The following is a 22,338-nucleotide window of genomic DNA, read 5'->3' as shown; positions in this document are numbered from 1 at the left end:
ATCATGTCGTACAAACCACTATAGGTGGTTCCAAATCATGTGCAGGCGTAGTGCCGTATAGGTCACTAGAGGTGACTCCGACCAGATTGAGATATGAGCTATAGACTTAGCCATACAGGCCACAAAAGGTGGATCCAGCTGACTTATTATTTGCATATGCGATGAGATATGAATATGTCGTACAGGTCACTATAGGTGACTCCAACTTATGAGTTAGTATATATTTATGATGAGATATGTGATGAGATGCTAGCATATATTTATGATGAGATATGTGATGAGAAGCTAGCATATATTTGTGATGAGATATGTGATAAGATGCTAGCATATATGTGATGATATATGATGAGATGCTAGCATATATTTATGATGAGATGCTAGCTTATATGTGATGATATATGACGAGATGCTATATATATTTATTTATGATGATATATGTGATGAGATGCTAGTATATATGGGATGAGATATTTATACAACCGTACATGATGGGTGGATCCGGTTAACATGCCATTTCTTATTGGTTCATTTCACCTGGGTTACTCATTCTTGTTAAGATATTTGACGTAGCATAACCGTAAGACTATTATTTTGGTTATGGTTTTGATTTATAGTCACGCCTGTTATTTTTCTGGAAAATTAAACAGGTATTACGGCGAGGGGCTACTATCTTTGGTAGTTGGTATTGGTTTGAAGCAATGACCAAAATATCAATATTATCGGTGATATTTTGCCAATAATATCGGTTTTTTTAGAGGACTATATTTTCACACATATCCACTTAATTATCATCAATATATCGATATTTTTGTCGATATTATTGCGATAATATTAGATACAATATTTTCAGTATTTTAATGCATTATTTGGGAAATATATCACTATATTATCGATAATATTGATAATATCGCGAGATAAAACCGGAATCCGGTCAACCCGACCTTTCTCCGGCATTCGAAGCACTGATTGACCACGCACCTATTTGGCGATTCATCCGATCTTGCGATCTCCGATGCCTTCGTCTTCTTGAAGGTCTCGGCCGGGGCCTCAAAGCTGAAGGATGAGGTAGATCTCGGACTTTTCTCCGCAGAAAACTTCAAAATCGTGACGGACGAAGAAGACGATGAGGTGGTGGCGGCATTGAAGCACTTCTGGCACATGTTGTTGGTGGAGGGATTACCGGTGACGTCGTAGTTGTTGACGCAGTGCGTTAGAGTTTCGAGGACCTTGAACTCCGTTTCTTCCTTCTCGGCTCTCTGTGTCATTTTTTTCACTCAAATTCTAATCGATCGATTGATCTCTCTCTTCCTCCCTTTTTTTTTCTTCTGTTTTTTTTTTCAAAGATATAGATAGATGGAAAGAAAGAAAAATGGAGGGTGTGGTTTTTCTAGAGAGAGAAAGGAAGAAAAAATTGTGGTTTTAGAGAGAGAGAGTGGAGAGGAGAGGCTTGGACGAGCGATAGGGAAAGAGAAATGGGGAGGGGGATATTATGAAGGACGGAAAGGTCGGTAATGGCGATGAAAGATGGGCCTCAGAGAGACGCGTATAAAACAATTTTGCCATTTAGTTTTACCGCAATGCCCTTCGTGCTTTTCTTTGATTATTACCTTTTTTGCTTAAACAAATTAAAGTGAAAAAAGGAATAATTAATTTTTCTTAATTTTTTTATTTTTTAATATATAAGATCGCTACATATGTGTTTGTGATTACATATTCAGCCTGTAATATTTATATGGTCATTAAGATGTCTACAAGGCTTGCAAGCTAATATTTATTATCTAAGATAAATTTCTATATTTAAAAAAACATCAAGGGGATTTGAACCCATCCCATTTTACTCCTTCAACAACTTCACAATACACTTACTCTACACATAGAGATGATGAAGATAGTGAAAATTTTGAACCTCATAGAAACTCTATGTGGTACTAAGTCACTCATGTATCTTACCATGCAATGTATAAAGTGTAAAATATTGTACTAATTCATTATATATAAATGATTATGGTGTGTTTAAACTTCTTTCATTAATTACTACATATTTTCTATACTCACAATGTTTGACAGCTCGCTATATAATGAACTTAAATCAGTTATGTAACATCCCACATCGCCTAGGGGAGCGATCCTTAAATGTATATTCCCATCCCTACCTAGCACGAGGCCTTTTGGGAGCTCATTGGCTTCGGGTTCCGTATGAACTCCAAAATTAAGCGAGAAGGGGGCCAAAGCACTCCTAGGATGGGTGACCCACTGGGAAGTTGCTTGTGAGTTCCCAGAAATAAAACCGTGAGGGCATGGTCGGGGCCCAAAGCGGACAATATCGTGCTACGGTGGTGGAGCGGGCCCGGGAAGTGGTCCGCCCCAGGCCGGGATGTGACATCCTAGAATCAAGGCGTGTTGGCCGTCACGTGAGCGTGACGTAGCCAAAAGTGCGGCACTACACCATTCATGTCGTACAGACTACTTCAGGTACTTCCGACTTATATGCAGTGTAGTGCCGCACTTTTGGCTACGTCACGCTCACGTGACGGCCAACACGCCTTGATTCTAGGATCGGGGTGTGTCAGATTGGTATCAGAGCCAATCCCTGGCCGGAAGTGTGCCGACGAGGACGTCGGGCCTCTAAGGGGGGTGGATTGTAACATCCCATATCGCCCAGGGGAGCGATCCTTAAATGTATATTCCCATCCCTACCTAGCACGAGGCCTTTTGGGAGCTCACTGGCTTCGGGTTCTGTCGGAACTCCGAAGTTAAGCGAGAAGGGGGCTAGAGCACTCCCATGATGGGTGACCCACTGGGAAGTTGCTCGTGAGTTTCCAGAAACAAAACCGTGAGGGCATGGTCAGGGCTCAAAGCGGACAATATCGTGCTACGGTGGTGGAGCGGGCCCGGGAAGTGGTCCGCCCCGAGCCGGGATGTGACAAGTTAAATCCATCATGCAATGCATTTCCTTCCAATTTTTTGTGATAAACTAATAGATAATTAACTAAATAAACATCCTGCAAAGTTTCAATAAAAATTTCCAAGTTTTTCTTACAATTTTCGTGGTTTTTATTCAATTTTATCGATATCGATAATATCCTGATATTTCCATCAAAATTTCGGTGTTTTTGGACTACCGATATTTTCAATATCATCGATATTTTATGCATTGGTTTGAAGAGTTTTGTTTCATTCATTCACGTTTTCTGTTTTTGTATCCTTCCAGGTTTTAGCAGCAGAGTTCCGTATCGATGAAGATTCGTGGCACTTTTCAGCATCGATGTCTTTTATGATGGTATAATCATTATCTCACCTTACTATACTATACCTATGCTCTGTGTTGATGCACAAAATTAGCGGGAACTTTGGTACAACAGAAAGTGTTAAGTTTGTGACCTTCGCTAGATTGCTCCGATCACTAGTGTGGATAAGTATGCAAATGGATAAAGACAGGGAAGCAAACACAAGATGTACGTGGTTCACCCAAATTGGCTACGTCCATGGAGTAGAAGAGTTCTCATTAATTGTGAAGGGTTTACACAAGTACATAGGTTCAAGCTCTCATTTTGTGAGTACTAGTGAATGATTTAGTACAAATGACATTAGAAAATATTGTGGGAGAATGATCTCTATTTATAGAAGAGAGTTTCTAGTTTCCTTCTGACATTGACACGTGTCGTGTTATGATTAGCTTCTGATGTTGACACGTGTCGCGCTATGATTGGCTTTTGATGTCGACACGTGTTGCGCTGTGATTGGCCTTCTGGTTGGAGGGAAACTCTTCTGGGTCCTTGACAGTATAACGTTAACCGGTGCTCAGTAGTTTCGGGATTGGTCAAGTATGGTACAAACAGTGCTCCCCTAAGTTCCCGAGTGAGGGAAGCTCCTCGGTTGGGGACTTGCAAGATCCAAGCCGTTGAGTAATCATGAAACTTCTAAGTACCGAAGTGTGGTATCGTATTCACTTGTCTTATCTGTCTCATAGGTAGATATGGCATTTTCTTTGGAAGTACTCTTCCTCCATCCAGGAGTGGTATCTTTAACCGGTGGAGATGCACAAGTTAATGTATCAATTTCACTTGAAGCTTACTTGTAGTTTCGGGCTTGGTCAAGTGCAATACAAACCCTATAGTAGGAGTCACCCAAGTCGCTGAGCTAGGAGATTTGCCGAAAAAGGTAACAGACAAGGTAAACAATCAGACTTCTAAGCAAGCAACATGGATCGGAGGTGTGACTTCGGCTTCCGGTTGATTGTTCTCTTTCTCCTTGTGTCGTAAACAACAACAAGGATAAAGAGAAGCAAATGGAGAAGAGATGATATGAGATACTTTTGTTTTTGAAGAAGTAACTTTCCACTTGCTTATTCTTGAACTGGGCTGGAGGGTTTTCTGGCTTCCTCTAGAGTAGAAGGCCGACTCAAGAATTTGAGGGTCAAAACAAGTCCATCAAATCTAGAGTACATTCGACCCTGATGATATGGGATACTTTTTCTGTTGACAAAGTAGTGGATGTATCGATATGCGTTCTGTTACGCTTGTCTTCACATGCTTCCTTGTATCCTTCTCACTTGCCTTATCTATTCCTCAGGCAAATGTGGTATCTTCTCTGGAAGCATAAGATGTTGAAGATGAGTACTCGAGAGCAATGCCAGGTAAGTAATCAGGCAAGGGGTTCCGAGCAGTTAGTTCCTGACTGGAAGCTTGCTTCCAAGTGTTGACTGTTTGCTCTCTTTCTCCTTGTCTTGCAGGTAAAAATAAGGCCAAAGGAAAAGACAGGGAAAAAACATGATATGGGATACTCTTGCTTGTAAACCTGATGATATGAGATACTTTAGTTCTGGTGTGGCTTGTTTGCAGAGGTATTATCGGGAGGAAAATAAGCTGAGTATTTCGAGAGACTCTGCTGAGAGTGCCCTCTTGGATGTAAAGAAAAGTTGAGCATTGTTTTTTTATTTGCAGGTCTGCCTGACTGTGGAGGATGAAGGTCAACATATATAGGAGTCTCCCTAAAAACAAGTAGTAGTGCTATTCTTTTACCCTTCTTGGTCATAGCAGTGTAATGGGAGTTGCAAACTTCACATGTTTTAACTTTGTCAGAGCACTTTGAAAAAGTGGTCTGTGGTATCTGGAAAGTTGATGTTGCGTGTGAAAATTGCAGACAAGCTTTATCCAAGGAAATCTGGCTCTTGAAGTTCGAAGAGCGGTGCCTCTTCGGTTTTCGAACAAGCAATTCTGTCGGGGATCTGGCTCTTAAGATTCAGAGAACGGTGCCTCTTCGATTTTTAAGAAAGCAATCTTGTTGTGAGTCTGACTCTTGAGATTCGGATAGCAGTGTCTCTTCGATTTTTGAGAAAGTAATCATGTTGGGAGTCTGGCTCTTGGAATTCGGATGGCGGTGCCTCTTCGATTTTTGAGCACGTAATCCTGTTGGGAGTCTGGCTCTTGAGATTCGGAGAGCGGTGCCTCTTCGATTTTTGAGAAAACAATCCTGTTGGGAGTCTAACTCTTGAGATTCGGATAGCAGTGTCTCTTCGATTTTGAGAAAGTAATCCTGTTGGGAGTCTGGCTCTCGAGATTCGAAGAGCAGCGTGTCTTCGATTTTTGAGAAAGCAATCTTGTTGGGAGTGTTTTCTCGAATGTGAGTAAAGGTTGGGTATTTTTGCCAGTCTGCCTTGCCATGGAGCACAGAGGTTAACACACATTGGGACTTTCTAGTTATCAAGCAGTTGTGCTGTTCCTTTACCTTTGTGGGTAATAATAGGGTAGCTGGACCTTCAAAATTTATGTGTCTAAACTTTGTCAGAGATCTTTGTTAAAGTTATCTGTGGTACTCGAGGAGCTGATGTTGCGCGTGGAAAGTGGTGCATTTTTGGAATCCTGAGAGTGGTGCCTCTTCGATTTTTGAACCAAAGGCCATGTTGCCCTTTCTTTTATAAGGGCACCAATTGTGTGCAAGAAGTACATTCAGAGAGTTATTGCTTGTAGGAATTTTCCCCTTACTTCAGAGATTTATTGCACCTCATTTCTCTTTCATCATTTCTGAGAATGTCTGGCCCATCCGACCGTCGTTTTGACTTGAACTTTGGTGAAGAGGCAGCCATGCCTTCTCAAGACAACATATGTCGCCCATTTTTCTTATCCCCTATTGGTCCTCTTACCGTTGGAGACTCTGTAATGAAGAATGATATGACCGCTGCGGTGGTGGCCAGGAACCTTCTCACTCCCAAAGATAATAGACTACTTTCCAAATGGTCTGATGAGTTGGCTGTTAAGGATTCTCTGGCTCTCAGTGTTCAGTGTGTAGGTTCTGTGTCTAATATGGCCCAACGCCTATTTGCTTGAACCCGCCAAATTGAATCATTGGCGGCTGAAGTGATAAGTCTAAAATAGGATATCAGAGGGCTCAAGCATGAGAATAAACAGTTGCACAGACTCACACATGACTATACTACAAACATGAAGAGGAAGCTCGACCAGCTGCAGGAATCTGATGGTCAGATTTTACTTGATCATCAGAGGTTTGTGGGTTTGTTCCAAAGGCATTTATTGCCTTCGTCTTCTGGGGCTGTACAGCGTAATGAATCTCCAAATGATCAACCTTCGGTGTCTCCTCCTTCTGGGGTTCTGCCTAGTACTGAGGCTCCGAATAATCATCCTCTGGTGCCTCCTCTTTCTGGGGCTCTGCCGACTGTTGAGACTTCTCTTGAGCAACATTTGTGAAGGCTCCCTCTTGTTTGTTTATTTTTATTCATGTATATGTACATATTTGTAACTTATCGGAGATATCAATAAACAAGCTTTGCTTCATTTCAACGTATTGTGTTAAATACACCAAGGCATTCTTCACTAAGTTCTTTGAATTTTTCCTTTTGTTGAAGCTTGTATGTTGAAGCTTTGTGAGTGAAGCATGTAGGTTGAGGTTTTGGAGTTGAAGCTTTGGAGTTGAAGCTTTTGTTGGGTACCATGAATTGATTTTGCTTCACATTATCTTAATCAAGATAATGTGAAGCTTTTGAGAATTTGTAGTTGTCCTCCATTGATGAAGCTTTTGTTGGTGAAGCTTTGGAGTTGAAGCTTTTGTTGGGTACCATGAATTGATTTTGCTTCACACTATCTTGATCAAGATAATGTGAAGTTTTTGAGAATTTGTAGTTGTCCTCCATTGATGAAGCTTTGTTGAATTTCCCAATTCTTTTTTTTTTTTTTGGAAACTAGAAATTTGAAAATGTGGGAGAGACAACATATACAAATTTTTCTTCCACACTGTTGAGCAAGAGATTGTGATGCAAGCCACACCTTGTAGTAGTCGAAGTTTTGGATGAACCATACAAATTGAATTTGCTTCGAACAGTCTTGAATTTGCTTCGATGGTTTGAGAATTGTAGTTGCCTTCCATTGATGAAGCTTTTATTGGCACCATAAATTGGTTTTGCTTCACACTGTCTTGATCAAGAGTGTGTGAAGCTTTTGAAAATTATGGTTGCCCTCCATTGATGAAGCTCTTGTTGGTGAATAGTGTACAAGTCATCTGTAGAATGCAAGTGATCGGTCTTGAAGATGTGTTGAGAGACAAATAGTTTCCTTAATTCCTCAAATGAGTCTACTGTCTCAGGTGGAAGATGGCAATACCAGTTTAGAACTCCGCTAGAGACGGTGGAGGGGAAGAGAAGACATTGCTATTCGTCGGTGTGCATCCGATATACCATGGTGGACTCAAAGAGGTTAAGGTGTTCAATTGGGTCTTCCCTTCCAATATAGAGTTGTAAACCAAGCTTTTGTTTTGTCTTCGCTCGAATGGGGTGTCGATGATCCTTTTTGTGAGAGGGCAAAGCCTAGGTTGGTTCCAGTCAGGTATCTCGGCCTGACGTTCGGCCTTCAACTTGTTTACTTCCTCAACGAGCTGTAGGACAAGGGGGTCCTGAGTGGAGTTATGTACCACTGGAATTTTCTTTCGTAAGTCTCCATCGTCTCTTGGAAGTAGGAAAGTTTGAGCAAGGGCGTGTGGTTTTTTTTTGGACTCGCCGTACTGACTTCTAGGGCGAGTCTGTCGGAATACCTCAAAGTCCCTCGTACCTTCATGTTCCTCTGGGACCTGTCGTTCCTTCTCTAGATTGGCAGTTGGCCTGGGTCGTGGTAGGGGACCGAGTTTTTCAGAAACCCTCGGCAGTCACGATAAACAGATTTCGATCCTTCCAACCCTTCTACAAGAAGGTGTCTTCCTCCACTTCTTCTACTTCGGGTCGAAGCATCTGGGTTGAGAGAAGTCTCATGTTGATCAATGTTTTGATGATTAGCTCGCTCCTCATCAGGGATACCCATGTCGAAGGGAAGTGACCCTCCGTGATGGGGGGCACCCAGATGATGGTTGATGTCCACATGGGCAAGTACGCCTAGTTTCGTGGAGCGTCTCAAAGAGCTTCTCATACTGCTCCTGGAGGATCTTATTCTTCATTGCTATCTTGTTGTTCTGAGCTTCTAGCTCGTCGACTTTAGCTTGAAGAGCAACGCTCTTTCATTCCTTCTTTTGTTGTTTTGCACTAGGTGCAAGAGAGGTGCAAGAGAGGTGTCATTTGTGTGCTGTGGCTTCCTTTGCTCCCCATGTTGGAGAGGGATGCCTGGTCAAAAGAGAATGTACGAATAGTGGAAACCAGCTTGGCAAAGCTGAAGAGAGTAGGAATAAATGTTATTCCCACAGATGGCGCCAAATGTTGATGCACAAAATCAGCGGGGACTTTAGTACAACAGAAAGTGTTAAGTTTGTGACCTTCGCTAGATTGTTCCGATCACTAGTGTAGATAAGTATGCAAATGGATAGAGATAGGGAAGCAAACATAAGATGTATGTGGTTCATCCAGATTGGCTACGTCCACGGAGTAGAGGAGTTCTCATTAATTGTAAAGGGTTTACACAAGTACATAGGTTCAAGCTCTCCTTTTGTAAGTACTAGTGAATGATTTAGTACAAATGACATTAGGAAATATTGTGGGAGAATGATCTCTATTTATAGAAAAGAGTTTCTAGTTTCATTCTGACATTGACACGTGTCGTGTTGTGATTGGCTTCTGATGTTGACACGTATCGTGCTATGATTGGCTTCTGATGTCGACACGTGTCGCGCTGTGATTGACCTCCTGGTTGGAAGGAAACTCTTCTGGGTCCTTGACGGTATAACGTTGACCGGTGCTCAGTAGTTTCGGGATTGGTCAAATATGGTACAAACACTCTGTATCGCACGTGAAATGGGTTTCTTCCCGCTCACTAGCGCACTCTTATGTTTAAATTTATTCACATTTTTCCACATCATCACACTTTATGGCTTCGTCACCTTCCAGGTGTCGGCCATCGCAGCTCGATTCGGAGTCCTAATAGACATTCCAGGTTGGGGTGTGTCACATCGACATTTGCTGAAGCAATATGATGAGTGATATCGATAACATTTGTCAAGTGTTGTCGACGCAACCTGCTAAGTGCTACTGAGATATGCTAACATGCATTACATTAAACATTCGGAGGGTCCCCGAAAACATTTACATGCTTGTTTCACGAGTTTTGAATGGTCGGTGACCCCCGCAAGCCCTACCTTTCGGCACCGCTTCCACTCCATGTAAGAAGAGGAAGGTTCCAAAGGTGAATATTGGGACAAGGAGGAGGAGCATAGGGTTGGTGCACGGAAGCACCATATTATTATTATTTAAAAGAAAGATAATCTCTAAACCAAATTTTGTAAATCAAATAATGTGGATTATGACTTAAGCGTTGATTAACGTGCTTATTTCCTATTGGTGACACATTAGGTTTGCAAAATTTGGTTTAAAATTTTGATCTTCCTAGTATTATCCTTAAAAAAATTAAATTGTTATTGGTAGTTTTGAAAAATTTAAACACTTTTTATAAATTTATTTTGTGTTATAATAAATGCGACAATATCTTATTGGACTTGTGGGTCCTATGCTTGCCATGTCAGGACATCAATACAATAATGTCGGCATCTTAACAGAATGACCAAATTAATGTGCTACATCGAATCTCAAGACGAAATTGACCAATTATGAATTTGAATGACCAAAATAAGGAGCTAAGTTAATTTGTGATAAAACCCTAATTTTATTAAACATTTAGAATTTGGCAACTTCGTAAATAAGGCAGCAAAGAGTGCCATTTAATAATTAAATAGATGTAGTGGATCATGACAATGATGATGATGATCATAGTGGGATGGTATGGCATGATACATGCATGTATGTCTGTGTATATATATAAATAGGCATGGCATAACGTAAGAAAGTTGGAGAGGAGAGGAGAGGAGAGTGGTAGAATAGCATTTGACTTGGTTTCAGAAGAGAGAGAAAAAGAAAGAGAAAAGAAGAAAGAAGAACAAAGAGAAAAAGGTAAAGAATGAAGAAAATTCAATCGAATCGAATACAATTTTGACGTCCGCAAGGACACACAGGCTCTCTCTCCCCCTTCTGTTTCTCTCTCTACGAACTCTTTCTCTCTCTACAACCCTCTAATCTCCCTGTAAAGCTAAAACCACCGAAGAAGACAGGACTTGTGCTCAGAGCAGCCAACACACAGACCCGACTGGGAGAAAACGGAACCCTAAAAAGGGGAACAGAATCCCCACTCAATTCAAATAAAATTGAAGCCGAACTCAGTGAATAATCAAAATTCCGGGTTTTATGTATTAGAATCTCTGTGGGTTTTTGGGAAGTCTCTCTCTTTCCTTCTGTCTTACCGTTCGAAGTTCTACTGGTGAGTACAATCTACTATTTCTCTACTATTTCTTGTGTGTGTATTTTTGTTTGTTTATTTTCTGATTTTCATTCACTAGTGGTGGATTTGGGGGCTTTGGGTCCGATCGATGCTGTTTTAGCCTACCGTTTTGGCATTTTCATTACTATTACTGGTTTAGTTTTGCAAACTTTGGAAATCTTGAGATTAGTTTTGGGGTTTTGGGTGTGGAATTTGGGTTTAACTTGTGGGAATAATCTTAATTGGGTTGTGTTCAAATTTTGTTCATTTTGTGGGATTTTTTCAATTCGTGAATTTTGGTGATTTGGTTCATTTCAGGCTTTTGATTGGCGGTGGTTTTGGTTGATAGAGTGACAAATTTTGAGATTTCTAGTCTGGTTTTGGCAGAGAGTTTGATTTGTTTGTTATTACGAGGGCTGAGGTTATGGTGGATCTGAAAGTTCGTGTAATAAACAAAGATTCATGTGGAAGCCGGTCGGAGACTGCTTTCTTGGTGAAGATAGTGAGATTGTAGAATGTTCAGAATTACAGCCTGTTTATTGGTAATTGGTTTCTTTTTTATTTGGCCCGTGTTTGGTAAAACTGAGCACGACGTGCCCAAGACACAATGCTTAGCCTTTTCTGTTGGTGCACAATAAAGCCTATGGCCTTGGATGTAGGGGCACGATGCTTTCAGAGTTGAGCTCCATACCCGAGTTTTTGCATCTTGTTATGTAATCTAGGCTTGTGGAATTCACATTGCTTTAGATAGATTTAGTACTTTCACCAAGTATTTCTAGTTTGTGATTTTGGAAATATGGTGCCTTCGGGGCCGCCCACTCCAATTGGTGGTGCCCAGTCTGTTTCGCCTTCACTTTTGCGTTCAAATTCTGGAATGTTGGGAGGTCAAGGTTCCCAGTCGGCTTTTCCCTCGCTTGCCTCACCACGAACTCAATACGGTAATATGCTTGGCAATGTAGCCAATGTGTCTTCTCTCCTTAATCAGTCGTATGGAAATGGAATTTCGAATCCAGGGTTTTCTGGTCCTGGTAGCAACCAACGTGGAGGTATGGATACTGGTGCTGAATCTGATCCACTTTCTGGTGTTGGCAATGGAATGGGTTTCAATGCACCTTCTTTGTCATACGGTGCATCAAACATGGCTAATCCCGGTACGTCTGGTCATGGTCATGGTCAAGGGCAAGGGCAAGGGCAAGGGCAACAATTTTCAAACCCTTCTGGTAACCAACTGTTGACGGAACAACAGCAGCAGCAACTTGAAACACAGCATTTCCAGCATGGTCAGCAGCCAATGCAACAGTTCTCTGCCCCTCACAATACGCAGCAGCAGCAGCATCAATTTCAGGCTATTCGAGGAGGCTTAGCTCGTGTTGGGCCGGTAAAGTTAGAGCCCCAATTGACAAATGATCAACATGGACAGCAGCAGCAACAGCAGCAGGTGCAGTCTTTGAGTCTTGGTCCAGTGAAAATGGAACCCCAACAACTTCAAACTATGAGAAGCTTGCCACCTGTAAAATTGGAACCGCAGCAATCTGATCAGTCATTGTTTTTGCATCAACAGCAGCAACAACAGCAACAACAGCTCCTCCACATGTCAAGGCAGCCTTCTCAGAATGCTGCTGCCCAGATGAACATCATGCATCAGCAGAGATTATTGCAGTTACAACAGCAACAACACCAGCAACAGCAACAACACCAGCAGCAGCAATTCTTGAAAGCAATGCCTCAACAACGCCCCCAGTTACAGCAGCAGTTCCCGCAGCAGAATCTGCCTATGAGATCTCCTGCAAAACCAGTATATGAGCCTGGAATGTGTGCTCGGCGTTTGACACATTATATGTATCAGCAACAGCACAGGCCTGAAGTAAGATATCCGCATGCCTAATTTGTTGGTCTTTTTGGATGATTGTTATAGTTAGTGATGATGCCTGCCTTTTATATAGGACAACAACATTGAATTCTGGAGAAAATTTGTTGCTGAATATTTTGTACCCCATGCGAAGAAGAAGTGGTGCGTTTCTATGTATGGAACTGGCCGACAAACAACTGGCGTTTTTCCTCAGGTCTGTATCTAGGATATAGTAATCTGGTGAACCCCATCTATGTTTGGTATCTGTACTAGTAAAATGAGGTTAATTGCAAAATACATGCATCATGGATATTAGTATCCACATCTCATTTTGAGGAGTGTCCTCAATGTCATAGTAGCTGTTACATTATTCAAAATACACTTTCGGTTGGTGTTATATGAATCTTGAGCTATTTGACATTCATGAGAATATTTGCCATATTGTGCAGGATGTATGGCACTGTGAAATATGCAATCGCAAGCCTGGGCGTGGCTTTGGTACGTTATGCAATCTCTTTTAAGTACTATCTTTTGTGCCTATCAATGTCATATCTTGGTTGGATAGACACCAGTGTTACTTTTAATGCTCTATGTAGGTGCTTTGTTCATGTTCTTCTCAATTTACAACTGGTATCTGAGCTATTCTGATCAAATTTTCAGAAGCGACCGTTGAGGTTCTTCCCCGGCTTTTTAAAATCAAGTATGAAAGTGGTACATTGGAGGAGCTTCTTTATGTTGATATGCCGCGCGAGTATCATAATTCATCTGGCCAGATTGTGTTGGACTATGCTAAAGCAATACAAGAAAGTGTTTTTGAGCAACTTCGTGTTGTTCGGGATGGCCAACTTCGGATAGTTTTCTCTCCAGATCTGAAGGTTGGACAAAATACTGTTTTCATAACACCTTTTACCTTCTCGCACCACCAGGTATTTATCAACTGTCTCTCCTGTTCCTTTGGCAGATATGCTCTTGGGAATTTTGTGCAAGGCGCCATGAAGAGCTTATCCCTCGAAGATTACTGATACCTCAGGTTACTATCAAATTTCTACTTTTGATGGGTTCTTTTCTCCGTTATTGTTATGAATATAACTTATTTTTCCTTTCTAAGAAATATTTCAAAACAAAGAATATAATTTACTGATTGATTTAGAACCCTTGTCAAGTCATTGACAACTGGACACTTAAATGATTGAACACGATTAGGTGATGGGTTATCCTGTGCTTGACATTATATTCTAGGAACAAGGTTAAGTAATCACATTGATTTTTTATGGATTGTATTACCCTTATGATTTCATAACTAGGGAGTTTCTGTTCTCTTCATGTGGAAAATCGAAAAACTTCCAAATTCATCTGTTCAACCTCTTTTTGTGCAAGAATATGTACATTGTTTGGATGAAATAGGACTTAGTTGTATGTGAAAATATTGAGAACTAATATTGAATTCTAAACTTATTACTGTTCCACCATTTGCTCAAGGAGCAACTGCATTTGTAAGTAAAGAGCATTTCTTAGGATGCACCGTCAGCCAAGTGTTCCACAGTGAATTGGCTTAATGTCTTTTCTTGGATTTGTATGATTTGGAATTGGCGAATGATTATATCTTGAAGTATCATATGGGTAACTCTCAGTTGTATGCATTTCTTATTAATCCCGTTCTTTTATTGCATATTTATTGGATGTTCAAGCGTCCATGGCACCTCTTAAGTGTTGATCCATTGTCAATTTGTTATTTTGTGTAATGCAACTGAAAGGGTAGGTGCTTATGCCAAATTCTTTACAGATAGTGCTTTTGCCGAATGCTTGACTGATGGTACTTCTGCTGACTTTTGGAGCTGAAAATTTTCTAGACCATACCAAAATACATTGGCTCAAATTCAAGTCTGAGTCTAATTTGATTAAAAAGTTGACTATATAAGTATATATTTAGTAATGTTATATAAATGACTTATAAACGTCTGAGATTCAGGTCGAAGTGGTCTGGATTGTGTATGTCTTTTGGACATTAATCTCGATTTTACCAAACTAGCAAAATTCTTGACATTCCCTATCTGTTGCATGTGAGGCAAATTTGAGTATATTTACCAATCATATAGTACTTTGCATATCTAATGTTTTCTTGCCTTATGCAGGTTAGTCAGCTTGGTGCTGCAGCTCAAAAATACCAGGCTGCTACTCAAAATGCATCATCCAATATATCTCTTCCAGAGATACAAAGTAACTGTAATATGTAGGTTCTTAATCTCTCCGTCTCATTTTTGTAAACATTTGAGTGGTGTTTTTGCCTGACAAGGTTTGGGCTTTCAAATGGTTTTTCTTTTATAGAAGTTTGGCTATAATCGATGTTCATGGCTTGTTTGTGATAAGTGAATGTTGGATTGTCCTTATGCCTTCTTTTGCTCTGTATCTCTCTATTTATCAGTTCATGTTCTGTGCACGCACTTACTCATACGAATAGTCTCACATTTCAAGTGGAGACATCAGCAGTCAATGCTTTTCTTGAAGATGAATGCTGCACATTGCCCCATCTATTTATTTTGTTAATGTCACAAAATTGTATGTTCTTGATTACTCATATAGGACTTCTCCGGAAAAAATAAACTTGTATCAGGAGAGACACAACAGAGGAATTGTGCAATTATTGTGTTTTCGTCATATAGATCTTAATGATACAGTGAGCCTATGTGCAGAAATCACCCGCCTACATTTCAACCTTTGTTCTATGCAGTGGTGGATTTGTCTTTTTCAGTTCAAATGTCTAAGCAAATATATGGTTGGTTTAGAATTTATGATATTTGTTTAATTCCTCCTGTGTAATTTTGGTTTAGGTTTGTATCATCAGCGCGGCAGTTGGCAAAAACCTTGGAAGTGCCTTTAGTAAATGATTTAGGTTATACAAAGCGATACGTAAGGTGTCTTCAGGTAATTTCTTATTTTTATCTCTGCAAAGTTTAAGTATCATCATTGGCTTTGAGATACACCTTGTATTTTGCATATAGTGCTGGAGCATTTGTTTGTGCTTTATAGCCAATGTTTAGCACCAACCTACTCGGTGTTCATCGTATTTGCCCAGGGATCATATTCCTGATATAAATTGTATGATCATAGTTGAACCTGTAAAAATAATTATTTGCTCCTATGTTAGATGTATTGTCCATCTAAAATGAAGTTTCATTTGTTTGTATGGACACATGAGGAAAAGGGGGGAAAAAGGGGGGAGGGGCGAGGTTTGGAATGATTTTTCTCATTCACTCTATCTTTTCTATAGATATGCCATGTAATTGTAATTGGACTGCTTGTGCCAGAAATTCCTTTGTTTCAAGAAAAAATTTATTACCAACATCTTGTCTCTTCTTCATGAAGTGTAATATCATAGATTTCAAACAAATTATGTTCCTAAGTTGGGGTCCTGTTTCAGTGAACCATGTAATTGAGGTTTCTTGTAGCCTGATCGACCATTTTGATGTTTTCTTATTTTATTTTAAATATTTAATTTTTTGCGGTGTAATGCAGATATCAGAAGTAGTTAATAGTATGAAAGACTTGATTGATTACAGCCGAGAGACAGGGACTGGACCTATGGGTAAGTTGATTTTGCTATGTTAACTAAATTACCATGATTATACAAATTTCTGTTCTCCATTCTTCTTTATAGTCTTTACTTTATGGAGATATAACGCTACATAAATAATTAGAAAAATTTACTTGTCACTAATAAGACTTAATGAGTTAACTTAAGACTTTTACAACTAAGATGTATAGATTTCTTAAGAATAACAAATGAGCCTACAGTGGAGTAGATTGGGTACTTAGCTTTGCAGTAAAGCTTAAGGTTTAATACTTTCATTTGGTCTCTAGGATTGGGTTGGACTGGATAACACATTATATTCAAGGTATATTGAAGGTTGAGGTGAATGATTTTTCATTTTAAGGGGATTAAACATGAGAGAAACTCATCCCTTCTGATCCTGCCATTTTGGGTGGGACAGGAATGGCCAAGTTTCATGAAAAAGTAATCCGTCTTCTAACTTCAAGTTGGACACAAGTTTTTCATTTCTTCCATCAAAGTACCCTGAATATAGTGGGTTATCGAACCCAATCCTAGACACCAAAGGAGACCTTAGTTTATTTTTATTTCTTGGGATATCAAAGGAAGTGTAAACATAACTAAATGGAAGAAGAGTATGAGAACTAATGACCTGATGCCTAGAAGTAAAAGACAGATTGGAAGAAATCTGCTTATGTTTGGACTTGGGTTGGGTTTTAAGAAACAAGGATTTAGTATACATAAACTGATTTTAATGTGATAAGATTGTCGAATCTTGATGAGAGAAATTTGTGGAAAGCGAGAAGGATGCTTGCTGGAAATTAAAGTATTGACCCAATTAAAGAGGTGATATTGTCTTAAACTACTCGTAACTTGGACTTCAAACCATAGAGGAATTTATCTTTCCTTCAATTTACAATGCAGGCTGCCCACAAGTCAAAATCTTGAGTTTCTGAACGTAAAAAGTTATAAGTGAACTAGCAGTGTGATCTTTTCTTTCTTGTTTGCTCCAGTAATAGGTATTCACAAAATTTGTATTCTGCTTAGGACATGAGGCTTAAAACGAAATACAATTTCTAAGAATAACAGAAGGTTCAGAACGGATAAGGGGAAAGAAAAGCACCCAAGAAATATATAAAGTTTTTTGCTGAAATTATGCTAGAAAAAGCTGGCAACTGTACGAGATAGGGGAAGGGTGTTCAGGAAAGAGTGTCCTGGTGAACAACAATGATTAGAGAGCACAAAGAAGACTGACAGTTTATCTTTGTGCGAGTGAATGAGGCTGCTGCTGGATCACCAAGCTTCTACAAGAAACATTTTTTGCGTGCATAGAAGTGATTTTTCCTGTACTCTTCTTCTCAGTTTTGTTTGAAGAGATTCCCAAATGCTTCATACCCCATATCAATGTTTGGAATTGTAACATAGGAAATGAAGAAAAAGCTAAAGAATATTGAATCTAAATATTTGTGCCCTTGCAACTGTAAAATCTAGATGACATTAGCCTGAACTTGTTCCAGTCAATGCAGAAAATCCGAATTGGTTCAATCAGGATCCAGGGGGTCCCTTGCCATTTAACAATTTAGACCGAGATGTAAACTTGGTTCTTTAATTGGGCTCTAGATTCTAGATAGTGGATGTGATAGTGATTGGGGTGATTCATTTTTTCTTACTACTGTCATAGGGCCCCTGCTATCTGATTTGTGATTTTTACAATTACCTTATAAATTTGTTTACAGACATACATTTATATACTCTAAATTATTGCACTTGTGTTCTGATCCCTAAAACTGTTTCTTTGCACGATATCATGGCAGTTTAAAGAATTATATTGTGGGCCACATGGTAGTTACAATTCATTATAGTGTTGCAAGTTATTACGCTAGGCTCAATACTTACAATTCATTAAACGTTAGCAGCTCCACCCTAGTATAGGATTGGGTCGCAGTAGTTCATTGCTATTGTTTTCTTTCAGAGAGCTTGGCCAAGTTTCCTCGAAGGACGAGTGCTTCAACTGGGTTTCACTGTCAAGCACAACAGTCCGAGGAGCAAATGCAGCAGCAGCAACAGCAACAACAAACGATCGCCCAGAATTCAAATGGAGATCCAAGCTCTGTTCAGGCCGCCGCTACGCAAATTGCTGCCAGTAATGGTGTTGCTAGTGTAAATAATGCTCTGAACACAGCATCCACATCTACTTCTGCAAGCACCATTGTTGGGCTCCTCCATCAGAATTCTATGAACTCCAGACAGCAAAGTTCTATGAATAACGCAAACAGTCCATATGGAGGAAGTTCTGTTCAGATTCCATCTCCTGGTTCTTCTAGTACAATCCCACAAACACAACCAAACCCTTCTCCATTCCAGTCACCAACACCCTCATCAAATAATCCCTCTCAAACATCTCAAGGTGTCATGACAGCTGCCAATCACATGGGTGCAGCAAATTCACCAGCAAATATATCCATGCAACAGCCAACCCTTTCGGGCGAGGCTGATCCAAGTGATTCCCAGAGCTCTGTCCAGAAAATTTTACATGAAATGATGATGTCCAACCAGCTTAGCGGCCCAGGTGGTATGGTTGGTGCTGGTTCTTTGGGCAACGATCTGAAAAACATGAATGGGATTTTGTCAACAAGCAACAACACAGGATTGAATGGCATGACTAACAATAACTCAGGAATTGGGGGTGCTGGATTTGGGAGTATGGGTGGCGGACTAGGTCAGCAGCCTTCGATGGCGAATGGAATAAGAGCAGCAATGGGAAATAATTCTGTTATGAATGGAAGGGTCGGAATGGCTCGAGAACAAAGTATGCACCATCAACAACAGGATATGGGGAGCCAGTTACTTAGTGGGCTTGGAGCGGTGAACGGCTTTAATAATCTTCAATTTGATTGGAAACATTCTCCATGAAAGGCTCCATCGATCATGTCACCGGTTCTTGATTTAGCCGCTTGTGCTTGCGCAGCGTGAGAAATGGCAGGAGTTGCCTCTGGCCTCGTCTGTCTAAGATGGCAGTGCATCGATTGAATGAAATAGTTGAGAGGGGCTTTCGCTCCCACTCTGTACTAATCTGTTAATTATATATAAAAGAGGGAAATTTGGTGGCTGGTTGTGGTTGTGGTTGTGGTTGATGAGGCTCATGTTCTTGTGGTTTTGAATGTACTTCATTTTTTTTTCCGTTTCGAAATATCGTCATAGTAAGCATACGACACATGGTTTTTTCGTAGTAAAAACCTTTTTTTTTTTTTAATCCTATGAGTAGAGGAGGTCAAGGAGTGCAAATGATTTCTGCTTGGCTGTTGATCTTTTCATCCAATCCTAGAATTGTATTTCTGACCTATTCGTTGGGCATGTTTTTTGGTTATCTCCAAATTTCAGATGGGAGCTGGGGTTTCGCTATGAAAGTGTATTTTTAGGCTTTTCCTGGATTTGGTTACATGTAAGTTCGTTCGTTGACCTGCTTTGAGCGACAGGGCAATGAATATCACGAGTACTGGTGGCAGTGAATATCAGGACATCCTCTCCGGATCTTTGTACGGAGCTCAAGGACTTAGAGGTTCGAGTTGTTGAAGAGAAGAGAGATCTGGACCCTTGGTTTGTGCAAGATGGGCCAGTGTAATAGCCTAATGAGGACTGCAGGGTTTAAAATGAGTGTTCTAGATCTTTGGATCTATCGGCTTCGGACACAAAGATCCGGGAGGATCTCAATTCAGGAAGAGGCAAGAATGAATGAAAATAAAATTGTGAAAGTGAAAACAAAGCAGAATGCAAGTAATAGTTTCGTTTTTGGTGTTTAGTTTTCAGTTTGTGTATATTTTCTACATTAGTTGTGCATCATTCTTCAACTATTCTGTATAGACCAATTTCACCCACATATTTTCTCTTTATCTCCAAGACAATAAGAACTAGAACAAAATGGTAAACAAGCGAGCTCCAAATCTAAAAAGTACTATAACAATAAACATAAACATAATACTAACGTTTTTCGAAGTGTTTACGCAGTTTTTGCTTCTTTAACTTTGATTAACTACGTGTCTACTAGCTATCTCTTTATCTAGTAATGCATACTTTTCCTGATGTATAAAGTTCTAAATTCCTCTCACTCGGAAGTAGTTAGTATGACTAAGACTACTAACCACCTTTAATCTTGGAAGTTGTTATTGAGACGCTCAAAAATCATTCTGCAAATAATTTCCCAAGTGTTTTTTTCTCTCCTAAGTTTCTTCATCAAAGAGTGGGTCGACTATTTTAGATTGTCAATAACAACACCCGCAATATTTTATCTAAAGTTAGAATTTTCACATAAGAGAATATTCTAGGGGATAGTTTCAACGAAAATTTGTGGGAAAAACTTGCATACAATAAAAATGGAAATTATATGAATAATTCGAAGGGAGAAGTTAAGATTAAGAAGAATAGCTTCATGAGCACAAGAATGGAAGTCTATCATTATATACATGATTTGATTAAAGATCTACATATTTTTCAATGGTTGCAGACAATGTGGACTTTGGCACTGCACCAATAACGCTCTCTTTCTTCTCCCCATTCTTGAAGAAGAGCACAGTTGGTATGCTCCTTATACCGTACTGAGTGGCAGTGTTGGGGCTTTCATCTGTGTTGAGCTTGAAACAAGATATCTTTCCGGCGTACTCTTTTGCCAGTTCATCGATCACCGGCGCAATCATCCGGCACGGTCCACACCACGGTGCCCAAAACTCCACCAGAACTGGGTTCTCACTTGCAATCACAAGACTACTCCAACTTGAATCATTCACCACTTGAACTGCATGCAAAGCTTGCACATTTCAGTCAACTCACTAATTCCATTTATATATGGCAAATCTGCATTTTCTTTTCTCCCAATACTAGTTTGGGGATTGGTTTGGACTTGTATACAAATAGTTGAACTTAAGTTAAGAACATCTAGATGTGTAGCGAATGAAAAATTCTTGTGCAATGAGTGTATACATCTTTATTAAAATAATTGGTCAATGACCAAGATGAGTCGACACATGAACTATACACTAAAGAATTTCGTGTAGTCGAACATTGCAAATCAACTACAAGAAATAAAGTACAACAAATTGCTTTTTGTAATGATTGATGATTGCGGGCGAACCTTGACGTAATGGAAATGTTGCTCTTTTGTGACCGAAAGGTCACGGGTTCGAGTCATGGAAACAGTCTCTTTGCAAAGTAAGAGTAAGACTGCGTACGATAAACGTTCCCCACCCCTCCGACCCTCACAAAACGGAGAGAGCCTTGTTGGCTTGGGGTAGCTCTAAGTGATTAATGATTGTTGTTGCCTTCAATACCCCTCTAATTGTCCATTATCCTAAATGTGTTGCTATTTGTTATTCTAATCGCCATATTCACACACACACACACACACACATACATATATAAAATACTAAATTTATTCCATATATATGCAGCTACGCAGAAATTACAAGAGTAATAAAGTTATATTTATAAAGTTAGAGTTACCTTCATTGAGAGCTTCACGAGCTTTGCAAATGAAGCGGGATTTCTGTGATTTGCTGGAACGAGGAAACGATGAAGACGATGAGGAGAATTTCAAAGAAGATTTCTTCAAACCATTACAAATTGGCACAACAAACTTGCCCATGGAAGAAAATGGATGGTAGCATTGTGCAGCAGCACCAACTCTTGTAGTGCACACTGTGCTTAGCTGCAAGCAGTTCTCCAAAGCCATTACCTTCTCTCTTTCTTTCTTTATCTGGTGTGGCAGCTATCTAGCTAGCTATAATTTCACAAGTGAAACAATGGAACTTGCTGAAATGTGGCTTTTGTTTTTCTGTAAATTTCTACGAATTTGTTTCTTTGAGAATTTTTTATTTGCTAAAGGTTTGTATATATAATTTTGAATATTTTTGGAGGTGTGGATATTATACAAAGATTGTAAGGTGCTAAGTGTGCTGAGATGTATGTGGATAATATTTTCATGTACTGAACCGTCCAAATGCCCCACTTTATGCCCTCTACAAAAAATCTCCAAAACTCGAAAATTTCAATGCAAGAAATCTGCGAGAAATTTTATTGGCATTAATAACATGTCAAGTGATGTATTATTTCATATATTATAATAAAAGTAGACGATAAAATTGTACTTTAAGTGAAATAAAAATGTCAAGTGGTCATTTTACAAATATTGGAAAAATCGCCTTGAAAAAAGATCC

The 22,338-nt window shown here is 39.7% G+C and overlaps 3 protein-coding genes across 4 annotated transcripts; 1 reads left to right on the top strand and 2 right to left on the bottom strand.

Moving 5' to 3' along the window:
- Nucleotides 1-708: 708 nt before the first annotated feature.
- Nucleotides 709-1,504, bottom strand: LOC126623840 (zinc finger A20 and AN1 domain-containing stress-associated protein 5-like). The gene has a single exon (XM_050292827.1). It carries the CDS (start codon nucleotides 1,263-1,265, stop codon nucleotides 882-884), a length of 384 nt encoding a protein of 127 aa, XP_050148784.1. The 5' UTR covers nucleotides 1,266-1,504; the 3' UTR covers nucleotides 709-881.
- Nucleotides 1,505-10,270: 8,766 nt separating this feature from the next.
- On the top strand, nucleotides 10,271-19,385 carry LOC126622007 (transcriptional corepressor SEUSS). 2 transcript variants are annotated; one of them, XM_050290645.1, is made up of 10 exons: nucleotides 10,271-10,736; nucleotides 11,124-12,600; nucleotides 12,680-12,799; nucleotides 13,035-13,083; nucleotides 13,246-13,460; nucleotides 13,547-13,615; nucleotides 14,718-14,815; nucleotides 15,414-15,507; nucleotides 16,099-16,168; nucleotides 18,105-19,385. In XM_050290645.1, the coding sequence occupies exons 2-10, from the start codon at nucleotides 11,533-11,535 to the stop codon at nucleotides 19,043-19,045; spliced, it is 2,724 nt and encodes a 907-aa protein (XP_050146602.1). In that variant the 5' UTR covers nucleotides 10,271-10,736; nucleotides 11,124-11,532; the 3' UTR covers nucleotides 19,046-19,385. The 2 variants fall into 2 exon arrangements, with proteins under 2 accessions (XP_050146602.1, XP_050146601.1); XM_050290644.1 differs by having other exon boundaries at nucleotides 11,055-12,600.
- Nucleotides 19,386-20,518: 1,133 nt separating this feature from the next.
- LOC126622008 (thioredoxin M-type, chloroplastic-like) lies at nucleotides 20,519-22,028 on the bottom strand. Its single transcript, XM_050290646.1, has 2 exons — nucleotides 21,626-22,028; nucleotides 20,519-20,921 (listed from the first exon to the last, which is right to left on the bottom strand). Exons 1-2 carry the CDS (start codon nucleotides 21,852-21,854, stop codon nucleotides 20,602-20,604), a joined length of 549 nt encoding a protein of 182 aa, XP_050146603.1. The 5' UTR covers nucleotides 21,855-22,028; the 3' UTR covers nucleotides 20,519-20,601.
- Nucleotides 22,029-22,338: the final 310 nt, after the last annotated feature.

Source organism: Malus sylvestris, chromosome 5, assembly GCF_916048215.2.
Source record: "Malus sylvestris chromosome 5, drMalSylv7.2, whole genome shotgun sequence".
Classification (NCBI taxonomy): Eukaryota; Viridiplantae; Streptophyta; class Magnoliopsida; order Rosales; family Rosaceae; genus Malus; species Malus sylvestris.
Note: the sequence above shows the minus strand (reverse complement) of the source record. Positions and strands in the feature narration are given on the sequence as shown.